At 36.8% G+C, this 16775-nt stretch overlaps 1 protein-coding gene across 3 annotated transcripts in view; it reads right to left on the bottom strand.

Annotated features, from left to right (window-relative positions):
- The window catches only part of ST8SIA1 (ST8 alpha-N-acetyl-neuraminide alpha-2,8-sialyltransferase 1), a 138979-nt gene that overhangs the window by 39147 nt on the left and 83057 nt on the right, over nucleotides 1-16775 (bottom strand). For all 3 annotated transcript variants that reach the window (XM_055280402.2, XM_055280403.2, XM_055280404.2), the window contains exon 4: nucleotides 13815-13907. In XM_055280402.2, the coding sequence (XP_055136377.1) occupies nucleotides 13815-13907 (93 nt within the window). The remainder of the gene's footprint in view (nucleotides 1-13814; nucleotides 13908-16775) is intronic.

The following is a 16775-nucleotide window of genomic DNA, read 5'->3' as shown; positions in this document are numbered from 1 at the left end:
ACACAGGTTCGCAGAAAAGGGGGAATTAGGAGTTCTGTACTGGTTATTTTAAGTTTGATATTCATATTACATATCCAAATAGATTAGCCAAGCTGGGAGTTAGGTATATGAGTCTGGAGATAAAAGAATAGGTCTCAGAGTACAAATTTAAGAGTCATCAGAGGATATACATATAGTATTTAAGTCCTGAGACTGGATAAAATCCTGTAGAAAGTGAATAAAATAGGCTGGGCATGGTGGCGCATGCCTGTAATCCCAGCTACTCAGGAGGCTGAGGCAGGAGAATGGTTTGAACCTGGGAGGCGGAGGTTGCAGTGAGCCAAGATCTCACCCCTGCACTCCAGCCAGCTGACAGAGAGAGACTCTGCCTCAAAAAAAAAAAAAAAAAACCTAAAATAAAAACAAAAAATAAAATGGCAAGAGAATCTAAACAGTGTTGACTTGGAAACTAAGTGAAGTAAGTGGTTTAAGGAGAGAAAAATCAATGTGTCACGTGTTCCTGGTGGGTCAAATAAGAGAACTAACAACTGCCTACTGCAATCGGCAAAGCAGAATTAAGGAAATAACTCAAGAAAAATTTCCATAATGAAAGGACATAACCTTGCAGATTGAAAAGGTCCATTGCATGCCAGCACAATGAATGAAATTAAGCCAATCACTAGGCGTATCACTGTGAAATTTCAAAATATGAGGCGAGGAAGATCAGATTAGAACGCAGGAGTATGTAGACGTACAGGTCATACACAAAAGATCAGGAATCACAATGACATCAGTTTTCTTGGAAGCAACACTGAATCTAAGAAGAAACATTGGAGGAACATCTTTGAAATGCTAAAAGGATTTCCAAAGTAGAAATAAAATCCCAGCAAAAAAATCAGTCAAGTGTAAGAGTAGAGTACTGTGGTGGTGTATTTTTTTTTTAACATTTACCGAGCATGCATTCTTTCACCCTTTCATATATTCTGTTACTGTCAGAATCTTTGAAATACAGAGTACAGAATCATAAATCACTCTTTTTTGTCTCCCCAGGAGTTTCACTCAAGTATCTCAAGTCAATAAATCCTCCTTTTCTCTTTTAAATGGTAAACTCATTATTGACCTCTTGGAATTTTCTTGTTTTCTCTTCTCTCCCAGTAAAACACGGGTAAGCTGCTATACCAACCATAAACCTCTCCACAGTATCTCTTGAACTACTTCTCAAAAAAAAACCAAAGACCTAGGTTCAAGTGCCTAATCTGCCACTTAATAGCTGATTGAAGCAAATCATGTAACTTGTCTGTCACAAAAGTTTTCACTGAAAAATCAGGATAATGCTAATACATGCATTACTTACCTCTCAACGTATCCATTCGATGTGCCTCATGGTTGTGCAGCGCTTAGTATTTTCTTTTATGTGCCATGCTTCCTCCAAATATTCCGTTTCATTTTCTATCTAATCATTTGTATTTCAGAGGAATTGGCAGATATTGTTTATTTAAAACAAATTATATTTTATCAAATATAATATATTATTTGGCTGGGTGCGGTGGCTCATGCCTGTAATACCAACACTTTGAGAGGCCAAGGTGGACGGATCACTTGAGGTCAGGAGTTCGAGACCAGCCTGGCCATGGTCTCTACTAAAAATACAAAACCCATCTCTACTAAAAATACAAAAATTAGCCGGGCATGGTGGTGGGTGCCTGTAATTCCAGCTACTCAGGAGGCTGAGGTAGGAGAATCACTTGAACCCAGGAGGCAGAGGTTACAGTGAGCTGAGATCGCACCACTGCACTCCAGCCTGAGTGACAGATCGAGACTCTGTCTCAAAAAAATAAAAAAAGATACTATTTACTAACTATAAAGAAAAAAACACTGCCAATAAAACCATGCTCAGTGTTTTTATAATAGTATTGTGAATAGTCCTGTACTAGTCTCTTCTTGCTCTGGCATTTTTCATCCATTCTAAGGAACACAACAATTTTTCCTGCATTCATCTGCATTGTCTAGACAATGATTTTGCACACATCTTAGTAACTACTTAAAATAAACCGTCATCCGCTGGTGGTTATTTTCTTCTTCCTTTTTTATGCTGCTTTACAAGAAAACATAAAATTGCTTCCATTATTTCTCTGAAGTAATTTGCTTACAAATCAAATTTACATCCCAGGCTTTGTTTCCACCTTTATACACAATAGATATTCAATCTTTTTGGAGATATTTTAAATGCCAATCAAACTCAACATGTGCAGTACCAACAATGTGCATAATTTAATTAGGAGGACAGCATAGGAGCAGCTATGAGCAAGGTGACAAATATGTACTCCCAGTGCCAACTATGCCTCAGCTTCCAACTGGACAACAGAGGCTGTAAGAAGCAGCTGTTTCACAGATGTTAAAATATTAAAAACTTTGCAGCTCACAATCAATAAAATATGGTAATTTAACCATGTGGGTAGCACTTCCTTTTTCTGCCTTTCCCTTCATTTGTATTTGCAATAATATTTATCAGATATGATATCTGTCTGACTAATTTATATTCTGCCCTTGTCAACAATTTCATTGTGATTCTGATTCTCCTTTGTCTCATTACTGTGTGTACGTGCACGTGTGTGAGCGCACGTATTGTGTGTGTGCAGGGTGTGTGTGTCCAAAGAGATTCAAATATGAAAGCTACAGTGGAAACTTCGGTTAAAAATGCATATCATGATTTATAAATGCAATAACACTAAAGCTCTGATTTTTAAAATTCTATTAAACAAATTAAAGCAACTTAGTAACAGAAACATACAGATATGTTCTCATAATTCCAGTTGGAAAGAAAACTTTTTTAAAATAAAAATATTGTTTTAAACAATATATAATCCAATGCAATACAATTAGTAATCATTGAGACTATATTCTATTTAATCTACATGGTTTCTATTCTCCAATAAAATGAATTACAAATACAAATTTAGCAATAAAGTCATTTTTATTTTAATAAAGTAATAGAAATATTCACATACTAATAAATATTACTGTCATCCATTTTCATGAGGATAATGAAGAAAGTTCATTAATAGCTGGACAATCTGAAATCACTGAATACATAATCAACTCTGTGCAATGAATTGTTCACAGATGGACCCCTACCATCTTGCTCAAAGAGGCTCTTGGCATATATGGAGTTGGTAAGATAATTAGCCAGTTTCACACTTTACACTTAAAGTTTGCCTCCTACAGTCAATCATGCTGTGAGGGTGCCCACAGTAATTCACAAGGAGAAACCATATGGAAAGCCCTGAGACTACAGGAAGGGAGATGTTTGTCTAGCCGCGGCTTCTCCAAGCCTTTGCCATTTCAACTCCAGCCACCATGTGAGAGATCATGAGACAGATCTGTTCAGCCTAGTTCTTCCTGAATTCCTGACCCACAGAAACAGTGAAAGATACTAAAATTATTGCTGTTGCTGCTTAAGACAAACGGATGACTTGTCACTAAGAAGTAAAAAACTGAAAGAAGAGCTAAAAACACTTCAATCTCCCCCTCCTAACTTATGCAATGTCATTTTCCAGTATTTTAGTTGTCTTTTGTTTTGATCACACAAATCATCTGCAAAAATAATGTAAGATAGTAATTATTTTATACAGATAAAATTGTTTAGATTTGTTGCTATGTTTAGCAATTCATTTGCATGCCAGATGTTTTTTTCTGGAGTAACATACTCTTTTTCTGAGATATATTCTTCAGATTTTCTCTCAATGAAGGATCTTTGGATGTAAAAAATCTCTGTCTGTTTTTCAGAAAACATTTTCTATTGAAACAACTATTGAAGAAATAGATTGCTGAATATACATTTCTATGTTGATAGTTTCTCTCTCAGCACTTTGAAGATACTCTTCCACTGCTTCCTGATGTCCATTTTTACTGTTAAAGTTTGTTTTTAGTATAATTATTCTTTTGCAGGTGATCTGTCTTTCTGTGTGCTTTTATAAGCTTCTTATTATCTTTAGTTCTGTTTCACTAAAATTGTCTGTTTGCATTTTAAAAAATTTTAATTGATCTGCTTGATACTTTGTGTTTTGGATCACATTACTTTTTACTTATGGATCACATTAATCATGAATTCTGGAAGAGTTCTTATCTCTATTTTATAGTTCCACAATTCCACTTTAACATACTCCTTCTCATTCTATCCTCCATGTTTCTTTGTCTTGCCTTTATATTTTCCATATTATCTGGAAAATTATTTGCTCTGTCTTCCAGTTCACAAATTCTCTCTTCAGTTATGTCTAATTTGATGTCTTTCCATTTCAACAATTAGATTTTTCATTTCTTAAAGTTCAATTTAGTTCTTTTTCAAGTCTACCTATTTAATTTGGATATTCTCTTATTGGCTTCTCATTCTTTTTATTTCCTATAAAGATTACATATTTAGTAATCTACTGCATCTGACAACTCCAATAAGTTCTCAGGCATTAAATTCATCTGTTACTTTTTGTTTGATTTTTGTCTCTGAGAATTTACATTATTGATGGCTTGTGTGCATTTTGAGTGTTTGCTTATGAGCTATCATTTGTTTGAACATAGTATATGAGAATTCTATGAGCTTTCTTCCAGAAGAAATTTGTTTGCTTCTGTTGGAAGCCAGGGGCTGCTACTGACCTGGAACCACAATAGGCTCCTTCTCAGGACTTAATATAGGACACCCATTAACATGGTGAGTCCAGAGATTGGTCTCTTTTCTAAGTTTTGGTACCTGACTTTATAATTCACACCATTTGGTCTGGTTTTTGTTCCCTCATTTTCTGTTTTTGCTTTTTTGTGGGGAAGGTGGGCATGCAGATATTCTTGGAGATTTCTCTAAATCTGATGAGTACAATAATGTATTAAATAATGTTTTATCCAAGAACAAAATGTATTGCAACAGGAGAGTCCTCTTGAGTAGCTACTTTGGATATCAGTCAGAATAGCTTCTACTAGATGCAGTTACATTATCTCATTTATATCTCTCAACAGTCCCCAAGGTAAATAATTTTTATACTCAACTGACATATGGTACATCAAGTAACTAAGGTTACATAGCTAGTAGGCAGAAACACTTACTAGCACTAGCACTATAATTTGAAAACAAATCCATTCTAATCAAAACTTGTGTTCTTCATTGCTATGTAATATTGCCTCTCAGACACCAACTCCATGTATTCATATTTTTAGGGGCTTTTCTTTTCTATCTCCTCCTTGCTGTCTCTAGTTGCAGTTTTATTTTCTGCCTTCTAATTCCCTTATTTCAGAACAGATGTTAGAATAAATAGCTATCAATGACTTTGAAGCCTTGATACAAACACTGATAAGCTGCTCTGAGTTTGGAGGAAAAAAAAAAAAGAAGTCAGACAGCAAAAGAGATACAGAAGTTTTAGGAACACAGTTTGAAACATTCATGTACAGTATGTGTACATTGAGTTGTACACAATTTTAAAGATAAATTGCTGTAATCTTGGACCCAAGTTATTTTCCTCAAAGCTCAAGTTATTATTTAAAAAGTACATTAATAATATAAACAATTGTTCCCCCTGTGATTATGTCTACATTCTCAATTCCCTTTATTAAACTTAGAGGCACTAACCATTGGATAAAATCTCTTCTACTTGTATGGGAAGATATTCCTCAGGTTATACCTCAAAATAAATATTGAGGTCTCATATCAAGTCCCCTTATTGAATTAAAAGTTATGCATTTACAAATTTTAAAAGTTTAACTCCACCATGATTTTTACTACATTTGTTCTAAATACCTTTCTGTTTCCTAGTTCATGCCAACTCTTTTTTTTTTTTTTTTTTTGAGACAGGGTCTTGCTCTGTTGCCCAGGCAAGAGTGCAATCATAGCTAACCTTAACCCTAACCCTAACCCTAACCCTAACCCTAACGCAACCTTCTGGGCTCAAGCAATCCTCTCACCTCAGCCTCCTGAGTAGCTGGGACTACAAGAACACGCCACCATGCCCAGCCAAGTTTTTATTATTTTCTGTAGAAAACATTTTGTATAATTTCAGAAGGTAATATGCTTTGTATCTGTGTCCACACCCAAATCTCATATTGAATTGTAATCCCCAATGTTGGAGGTGGGGCCTAACGGGAGGTGATTGGATTATGGCGATGATTTCTCATCAATGGCTTAGTACCATCCCCTTGGTGCTGTCCTTGCAATAGTGAGTGACTTATCATGAGACCTGGCTGTTTAAAAGTGTGGCAGCTCGCTCGCTCTCTCTTGCTCCTGGTCCAGCCATGTGACGTGCCCGCTCCCCCTTTGCCTTCTGCCATGATTGTGAGTATACCGAGGCCTCCCTAGTTGCTGAGCAGATGCCAATATCATGCTTCCTGTAAAGTCTGCAGAACCATGAGCCAATTAAACCTCTTTTCTTTAAGAATTACCCAGTCTCCGACATTTCTTTTTTGAGACGGAGTCTTGCTCTGTCACCCAGGCTGGAGTCCAGTGGCACGATCTCTGCTCACGGCAAGCAATGTGGGAATGGACTAATACAGAAGGATTCCCTCAAATTTATAAAATCCCTTCCATGGACACTACAACCATGGACATGTCTGCTTCTGTGAGCAACTTCAGGGTTTGAGGCCATCTCATTCAACTTTGTATGTCATGTCCCAGAGTAGATTTCAAGAAATATTTGTTGGCTCTCATTTTATTCCTCCTCCTCCCCATAAATTTCCAGACCTTCAAATACATATGTATACTTTTTCTAAAATATATTTGCTCAAGACCAATTTGACAGTCTAAAGAACTCTCTTTTCCAAATTCGATTTCCATAATTTTTCTTTTTCTATTTCACAAAAGAAAATCATGCCTCCTATTATCCCAAATATTATAATGATGCATTGCCCCCAAAGGATAAAAGCTGCTAGGCCACCAAAGAAACATTTCCAAAATACATACCTTCTGAGGGAATATCCCCTGAACAAAAGCAAAAATTTATTTAGAAGAAATAGAAAGGAGCTGTGCCTTATTTTATCCAGGGGACAAACTCTTGACAGTTCCCCATACTGTATATGTTGAATAATTAAACCTGAGAAGTGGGTTTATATTAAACCCAATATAATTAAACCGAATAATTATATTGGATTATACTGTAACACTTATTTGAATTAAAGTACTCCATCTTTTCTGACAAAAAGTTAACTTAATAAATTAATTTGACAAAGAGACTGATTTTGCCATGAGGAAATGTAACATTGGAAGAACTAGATCTGCACTTCTGAAATTCTGACAATATAAAGCATATGTATATAATGCCCTGAAAAGTCCACACTTGGCAACAATTTAACCTATGCCACAAAAATTAGGTTAATTAAAAATAATCAAGGGAATCATGGATTTAAAAAATCTTTTAAAGGATATTTGAACACTAGCTTCACCACTACAAAATATAGCCATGTAACAAAATGGCACTATATCCCTTAAATTCATACAAATAAAATAAAGAGTATTCGAACAAAAATGTTTTAAGAACAAGGGCTACAGATGGTGCATTGATGAAGGGTAATGATATGCATGAATCCTCTGCCTTCCACCTGCAAAGGCCAGCAAAGGAAGAAAAAGGATAATAGCAAGGAGTTTAAACATCCAGCTGCCAGATTAAAACCACCTCTCCTCTCTTCGCCCATAAAAATTCAATCAGAGGATGAATGTGACTGCAAAGCCCTTTCTAATCTTATGTCTCAGGCACCCTAACTAATCTTTTTGTTCTGGGTACTGTCAAGAAGAATGCACTCCAAACAAGATATCCTAACAAAGGCTGTAGCAAAGCTCCTTCTTACTGTAGCAAAGCTCCTTCTTACTGAGAATTTCCTATAGATAGAGTAATAAGTATTACCTTCTCTAACTTTCTTTTTGTCACTATAATTATGAGTGCCTCTCACATATGTATGCTTAATTTTTCTAAAACCTGTTTTATCTTGTTACTGATATTTTCTAACAGAATTTTACAGTGAAAACTCTTAATGCTTATAACTTCTGATAGAATATTTTTAGGAGAATCAAGATTTTGGAGACAGCTATGAAAATTAGCATTTCCACTGCACATCTTTGCCCAACGAGTTTAATTTTTCATCACATGAAAGTACAAAATAACTACTGATGTCTTGGATTTGCACAGCTTTGAGAGAAGACTACAAGATATGAATATCTAATATAAATAAGGTAATCTTCTAATATAGAAATACATCTTGCCTTTCTCACTTCAATATTATTTCCTCCATTTTACTGTGCCATGGTAGTATAGCATCACCTATATTTTAATCCCTATATACAAGTGTTTGCACTTTGTATACCACCCTGTTTGCATATACTGCTAGCCACGGGAACAAGATGCTATGAATGCAGTCTCAGCTGTATTTAACCAAAAGTTTCCAGCACTTGCTACCTGTTTGATCCCTTCTATAAAACGAAAAGTTGATAACTGATGGCTTAAAACATTGTATTCCAATTTGAGCACAGAGCCTCACAACACTCACAGTGGTGCTGATAAGGCTTTAACTATGTTTCTATTCAAATATTTTTATTGGCCGGGTGCGGTGGCTCACACCTGTAATGCCAGCACTTTTGGAGGACCAGGCAGGTGGATCACCTGAGGTCAGGATTCAAGACCAGCCTGGCAAACATGGTGAAACCCTGTCTCTACAAAAAATACAAAATAAGCTGGGTGTGGTGGCACATGCCTGTAATCCCAGCTACTTGGGAGGCTGAAGCAAGAGAATCTCTTGAACCGGGGAGGCAGAGGTTGCAGTGAGCCAAGATTGCACCACTGTACTCCTGCCCAGGTAAAAAGAGTGAAACTGTCTCAAAAAAAAAAAAAATGTTTGTATCAATCCTTATGTTCAAGACACTGAGATCCCTTTTATACAGAACTTACACTCTAATATACTTCTCTGGAACTCAATTTTGTCAAAAAAGCAAACAGAGAAACTTTAAAATTAACTATAAGTTGTGTAGTCCTCCAGCACTTAGTATACCTTTTCCTTATGTTTTTAGTAAAGTACATCTACTGAAGAGTGCATCTAACACACATGTGCAGCCTAAGCAATCATTATGAAGGTATATCCATGTTACACCAGCCTGGCCAAGAAAAAGAACACTTCTAGCAATCCAGAGGTCCCATTATTCTACACCTGAACCCAATACTCTTCCTACCCTCAGAAGTGACTATTGCTCCTTATAGTTTTACTTGCTACATTTTTGTCCCTAGCCATACTGTTAGTTGGTTTTATTTTTTATTTTAAATTATTATTATTATTATTATTATTATTATTTTAGAGACAGGGTCTCACTCGACAGACTTCGGTGCAGGGCACAAACAAGGCTCACTGCAGCCTCAACGTCCTGGACTCAAGCAATTCTCCTGCCTCAGCCTTCCAAGAAGCTGGGACTACAGCCACGTGCCACCATACCCAGCTAACTTTTGTATTTTTTGGTAGAGACGAGGTTTTGCCATGTTGACCAGACTCGTCTCAACTCCTCAGCCAGTCCACCAGCCTCGGCCTCCCAAAGTGCTGAGATTACAGGCATGAGCCACCAGGCCCAGCAGCTTTATTTTTAGGTCTTAACCACCTGAAAATAGTTTTTGATATAAGTTATGAGGTAGAGGTTTAATTTAATTTATTTTTTTCCCATGTGTAATCTAATTATCCAACATCATTTTGGAAAGTTTATACTTCTTTGCTATTCTCGGCTCTTCATATTTATATCAGTGATATAAATATGACATCTGTCATATATACTGGCTTACATCTATGTGGAAATATTTGGGAGTATCCTATTCTGTTTCACTGCTCAGTTGGTTTATCCCTTCATCAGAGCCACATTGTCTTAATTATAATAGCTTTTCAATAAGTCTTAACATCTTATAGAGCAACTCTGCCCATCATTTTTTCTTCAAGAGCTTCTTTGCTATTCTCGGCTCTTCGTATTTCTACATAACTTTTTAAGTTTAACACACATATACACACACATGCATCATTAGGATTTCTACTGGAATTTCAATGAATCTGCAGATAGATTTGGGTAGATCTGGTGCCTTTAAATACTGAGTCATTCAATCATGCACATGGTATTATCAGTACATCTAATCAGGTTGTCTAAAGTGTCTCTCAATAAAATTTCATATTTTTTCCAAAGAGGACTTGCTTTCTTGTTTACTTAAGTGTATCATATTATTTGATTCTATTGTAAATGCAATTTTCTCTTATGTCACAAAATGGAATTGGTGTACACATATTGATTTGAACAGAAACCTTGTTACATTGAATACATTTTTTAAAATGAAGAAACTTTCATTCACTTTTACAAAATTATTTATAACCTGTGAAAATGCTACTGTCTCCTTGTGCAACACATGAATCATGGAGAAAGATCAGAGGGTGTGATGGAGTAATGTTGTGAAATATATATTTGATCTTCGACCTCGTAACTCCTAAAGTCTTTAGCAACTCCACAGTGATACCTTTTTGCATCTTAAGGAGTTGACTAACGGCTGGCAGCCCTATGCAGCTTCAGAGTGTGGGGCTGGTCACTGGAAAGAATCAAGGCAGGATTCTAGGGTTGGGACTTCAGCCCCACTCCCTGACCTCTGGGGAGGAGAAAAGGGTTACAGGTTAAGTGGATCACCAGTGGTTAATGGTTTCATCAATCATGCCTGCTAATGAAGCCTCCATAAAAACCCGAAAGGACAGGGCTTGGAGAGCTTCCAGATGAGAAGGTGGAGGTTTCTGGGGGGTGGTGTGCCCAGGGAGGGCATGGAAGCTCCATGTCCCTTCCCCCATCCCTCATCCTACGCACTCCTTCATCTGAATCCTTTGTAACATAATAAACCAGTAAACGTTAAGTAAGTGTTTCCTTGAGTTCTGTGAGCTGCCCTAGCAAGTTAATCAAACCCAAAAAGAGAGTTGGGGGAACCCCACTTGAAGCCAGTCAGTCCGAAGTTCCGGAGGCCTAGACTTGTGACTGGTGGGGGTGAGGGGTAGTCTTGTGGGACTGAGCCCTCAATCTGTGAGATGTGACACTATCTGTAGATAGCGTTGGAATTGAATTGGAGATACCCCGCTGGTGTCTGCTGCAGAATTGATCGTTTGCTTGGTGTGTGGGGGAAAAACACAAACACATTTGGTGGCAGAAGTTTTCTATGTTGATTATTCTGGGAAAACTCTATTGTCTCTTTGTGCAACACAGGGATTTCAGAAAAAGATCAGAGGGTGTGATGGTGTAATATTATGAAATAGATATTTGAGATCGTTGATTTCATTTCGTAGCATACAACGCCTAAAATCTTTAGAAACTCCACAGTGCTATCTTTTTGCATGTTAATGAGTTGATTGAGGCCCTATGCAGCTTCAGGGTGGGGGCTGGTCACTGGAAAGAGCCAGACCCCCCAACCCTGGTTCTTTGTCACAGTCTTCTGTGTTGTAGTGTGAAAACAGAGGAAAAAGCAGTTTGGGTTTTTTTTCTCTCAGAGATGTCACGGGCTTTGGAATAAGAGAGGCCTGAGTGAAGTCCCAGGCAATTATTAGCAGCTGTGTGCATGAGCAGGTTCCTAGATTCACCACATCACAGGTTTCTTCTGTCAAATGCATAAATTAAAATAGTTTCTGTCTATTAGGATTGTTTCAAGGATGAAGTGAGGAACTGCCTATAAGGGGCACAGAACCTGGCACACAGCAATGTGAACTAAATACTTACCAATGTTAGTAATAATGATTCTTGCTTGTCCATGCGTGTTTTCTTCATAGTGAGCTTAAGTCTTAACCAACAGTTCTACTTTCCTCTTCAAAATTTAATTTTTGACCCTGTCCTTCCTCCATTTGTATTTATAGTTTTCCCTCAAAACAATCTCTCCCTCTCCCTCCCTCCCTCATCTCCTTCCCTCCCTTGTCTCCTTCCCTCCCTCCCCTCTTTCCCTCCCTCCCTCATTTCCTTCCCTCCCTCTCTCCCTCAGCTTGTTCTAAATCTTGCTCTGAACATTCTTTTTCACATTCCTTTTTAAATCTTACACCAACTCCACATATTCGGGTAGAAAAACAGAATCTTCTGGTCCTCGATACAATATATTGAATGTTTCATTTCCCTCCAAAGGAACATGTGTTCCTTCTTAAAAGTTATTTTATTCCTAAATCAAAATAATAGTCAAAGATGTCACCTTTTGGAGAAACTGGGTAAAGACTATGTCGAACCTTCCTGTAAATTGTTTTTTGCAATTTTCTGTGAATCTATAGGTATTTAAACTAAATTGTTTTAATAAAAAAATTTCTTGTAAGTGTTCTCTTATTTCTTCTTTGTACTTTTCTGTTTGATTTCTTATAATGAACATATATTTGTGTTGAAAAACAATAAAATTACTCTTATAAGAACAAAAATAAATACATTTACATGGATTACATTTCTAAATATAAACTATAAATGCATTAGAAACATTCAGGATATTTTTTTCATGGAAGGGAGGAGCATCAGAGTAAGAAAGATCATCCAAAGAAAGACTGTTTTTATAAAAGAAGCCATAAAGGAAAATACTTACAAGTCTCATCGCATAAAAAATTTTAAATTGCAATAGAACATAAATTAAAATACATGTGACAGGCTAGAATAAAATATTTGATACAAAGACTTAATATCCATAATGTAGAGTTCCTATAAATCAATAGAAAAATATTTTTTAAAGCAAGTCGAAAGTAGGCAAAAAATACAAAGGAGCAAAAGAAAAAATACTAATAGTCAATACCACTCAGCTCTTATTATATTCAGAAAAATGCAAATTAAGTAAAATATAATGTATCCTTTTTTTCCACAAATGGTATTGTTTTACATATGGGTAACAAGCAGTCTTATCCATTACTGAAGATAAATGGTACATTTGGGGAGGGTAATTTAACAATATCTCCCAAAATTAAAAGCTGATTGCATTTCTAGATATCTATTTTATGGGAATACTTATGAACCAAAACAAGTAGTGCCACATTGTGAATAAGTGAACAAACATGCTGTTCACTTGGACAGGACTTAGATGACAAGCACCTGGGCCCAGAACATCTGGATATTTCACTCCTAATTGCTAGGAACACAGGAGGACCTAAAGCAATGCTTGATTCCTCTTTACTCAGAGACGGACTCCTTCTCTACAATGAACAGTCCTTGGAGAAACAGCTGATAGCTCGCTGATGCACTTCATCAATTACAGACCGACCACCTCCCCTGCCCCCGAAGCTCCCACAGCAGCTTCCAAGATTCCAGGCAATTTCAAGATTTCTGGAATTGATGCTAGAACAAGAATTTTACATCTCCTCTCCCAAATATGATTGAATATAATATAATGTAATGTAATATAGTATACTATAACCACATATTCTTGTACATTCTGACAATATTGCTATTTTAATGCATGCATGGATTGGCCAAAGCAATGTAATGGATTGGCCATTGCTTTGTTTTTATTCTTGATATTAATTCAGTTCACAGTTGCCAATCAATAAATTGGGACTGAAGCCAACAAATTGAAAAGTAGCAGTAATGAGTAAACAGAATATTGTGCTGCTCTTTGAGCAAAACAATTGATCTTCTTGTTATTTCTATCATCTCTAAAGGCAAGAAACAGAATCCCAGAGGAAGCATAAAATATTGTTTGGATTCCCATAATCCTGCTTTCTTTATTTACAATTCCCTTCTTCATCCTTCCTGCCTGTCCAGATGGTTTTCCTCTTGATTTCCCAAACTTAATTATGCTCACTGCCTTTGAGATGCTAAGTACTTGAGAAGACTTCATCTTCGTTCATCACAAATAGAAGTCATAAACTCTTACCTTTGCCGAATTATGCTAGGATTAGCTGTCACTAACTGACTTTTGGATCCAACATCCTTAGTGTATTCACTTGACAAAGGAGGGAGATTGCATCTAGAGAAACAAGAACAAACATTTTGGAACAATTTGCATAGTTTTAAATCATCAGTTAGAATAATACAAATAGAAATTTTATTAATTGTAGCTCAATTCACAAGTAACTGTTTGGTTTTTATTTTTTTATTTTTTTGAGACGGAGTCTCGCTCTGTCGCCCAGGCTGGAGTGCAGTGGTGCGATCTCCGCTCACTGCAAGCTCCATCTGCCAGGTTCCCGCCATTCTCCTGCCTCAGCCTCCCGAGTAGCTGGGACTACAGGCACCTGCCACCACGCCTGGCTAAATTTTTTTGTATTTTTAATAGAGATGGAGTTTCGCTGTGTTATCCAGGATGGTCTTGATCTCCTGACCTTGTGATCCGCCCGCCTCAGCCTCCCAAAGTACTGGGATTACAGGCGTGAGCCACCGCGCCCGGCCAGTAACTGTTTTTTTTTTTTTTTTTTTTTTTTTTTTTTTTTTTTACCACCTCTCCCTTTTAATAGACATTAGATGAATAATTAACTATCAGCATCTTCCAAATGCTGTCATAAAAACTACTCCTGTTTAGGAAGAAAGAGAATGTCAGCCAAAGGGGCAAATTATCTACAAAAAGAAAGAGACAGTAACTAGGAGGTATTTATTCCATTCAAAATATTTTTGAGAGGGTAGGACAGACATTCTTAGACTTGAATTAAAGCTCAGGACAGTGTGGTACACTAGAGGACATGGGACCTACAGTACCTCTGCACACCCATAAATCTCAAAAGACAAGGAGGAATTAATATGTTTTCTTGTGTTTTTCTTTCTTTTTCCAAAATCAAAATTATAAGAGTACATTCAGGGCCATGTACTATTCACTTAAATCACAGCATGTCTGACTTGTGTGTGTGGCCAATGCATAGGCTGATTACTGGTGAAGGCATAATGGCTCATCATCCAAAGAAATGCAGTGATCCACCATCCTAGTTCAGCCAAAGGAAAGCGTACAGGTGATGTTTCCCTGGTGATGGGAACAGCCACCCCACTCCCACTCCCCAAACCCCACCCTGCCCCAGTTGCTCTCCTTGGCCACCATGTCTTATAAATGTTTACAATGGGAAATATGACCACTGCAAATTCAAATCCCATGGCTGTCTGCCTGTGGAACATTAGGCAAGTTAATTCATTTGCCTGACTTCAGTTTCTCCATTACACAAAATGAGGATAATGATTCTTCCTCTTTTCCTGAATTGTTGCAAGGACTAAAAAACATATGTAATATAAAAATTCCCTAACCTTGATATGTACACTTAGTAAATATTCATAAATATCACAAATCAGAAATAGCATACAAAAATAATTAAATATATATTTATTATCTATGAAAACGCCAAATGGGCCTAGTTTCCATTATGCTTTCTTTTATTACTGAGTCCTAATTTCTCCTCTTCAACCATATGTCTAACTTGATTCCTACCACATTAGGGCATCTGTAACTTTTTATTACTTCAGTAAACCAAAGCATCATTTACTTGTAGGTAAAGATATGTTACAAATATTGCAGTCTCTGCTAGTTCCCCAGCTACCAAATTTTCCTTACAAATTACCGTCAGTATCCAGGCACCCACTCAGCTGATCAGCTCAAGTTCTCTGATTTTGTCTCTTATTTACCCTGTGAGTGTCACCACATCAAGGCATCCTAGGCAGAAACTTGTCTCAGTTGATTTAGAATCTTCTTGTTATCTGCTCTTTGGTGATAAGATACTGGTTTTTCTGGTAGCTACCAACAGGTCAGTTAACCAGTCAGTGGCTTTTGCTGAATGCCCACTGAAAGCAAACACAGTGGGCATTATGGGGGCCTTGGGGGTAGAGCCCAAGTCAGAGAACCTGCTCTTGAGGTATCTACAGTCCAGTGGTTGCCCCATATCCCACCACGTGGTTTCCTGAGGATTCTAATGAGGGAGTGAGTTTATGCATTAACAGCCAGGCTCATCCGGCTGTGGTAACTGATTGTGGTCTTGTGATTTAATTGATCTTTGCAAAGAGGAAGATGACTTCCAGGATAAAACACAGACTAAAATTTGGATACTTGTCTCTTAAAGAAGCTTTGATCTTAATTGCCCTTGGAAGCATGTGAGAATCCGCTATGTTACGCTAAAACTGTAAATTCTGAGTATTGCTGGAGAGTACTGTCAACATGTTTTGTCATTATTAAACAAACTGGTTTTCATGATTTCCTGTGTGTTCCATGGCTCATGTGTCTGGGTCTTTTCATATCGACTGCCACAGAGTAATAGCTCAATAAAAACTTGCAGGTATTTATTATCTTCTAGAACAGAGGGGAATGCTTAAAACCATAAAGATAACATTTTATATGAATTTTGATGTATTTCCAGAAAATAATGACAATACATTTTGATGTAAGTTTTTCTGGGTAAACTTTTTCTTTAAGTGCAAATATCTGTGACACTTTCTTGTATCTCTTCTCTCAGGAAAAGCACACCATAATTTTAGTTCCTCAACTCATAAATTGATAATTACAAAGATGTACACAAAAGGCACATTTAATACAGTCAAATTGTTTTAATAAGGCATAATTGTGGTGTAAAATGTTTCAAAGTTTGCATTATCGCTGTTGGCACAATTAACAAATATTAATAACTAAAGTGTCTTAGCAACTGTGCTCATGATCCTAAAAGAGATCTGATCAGAGAATTAATGAGAAATGAATATTATTTGAATGGGGATGTGGAAGTAAGTGGGAAACAGGCTTCATAGAAAGAAACCTTAAAGTAGAAAAATCATGAAATTACTTCAATTTTTTTTGTATATGTGAGTATGCAAAACATACATTTGAGCATAATTCAAAAGGCACCAAAATTATGTTCCCTCATTCATGTCCCCAAGC

The sequence above is a fragment of the Symphalangus syndactylus genome, chromosome 5 (genome assembly GCF_028878055.3).
Source record: "Symphalangus syndactylus isolate Jambi chromosome 5, NHGRI_mSymSyn1-v2.1_pri, whole genome shotgun sequence".
Taxonomy (NCBI): domain Eukaryota; kingdom Metazoa; phylum Chordata; class Mammalia; order Primates; family Hylobatidae; genus Symphalangus; species Symphalangus syndactylus.
Note: the sequence above shows the minus strand (reverse complement) of the source record. Positions and strands in the feature narration are given on the sequence as shown.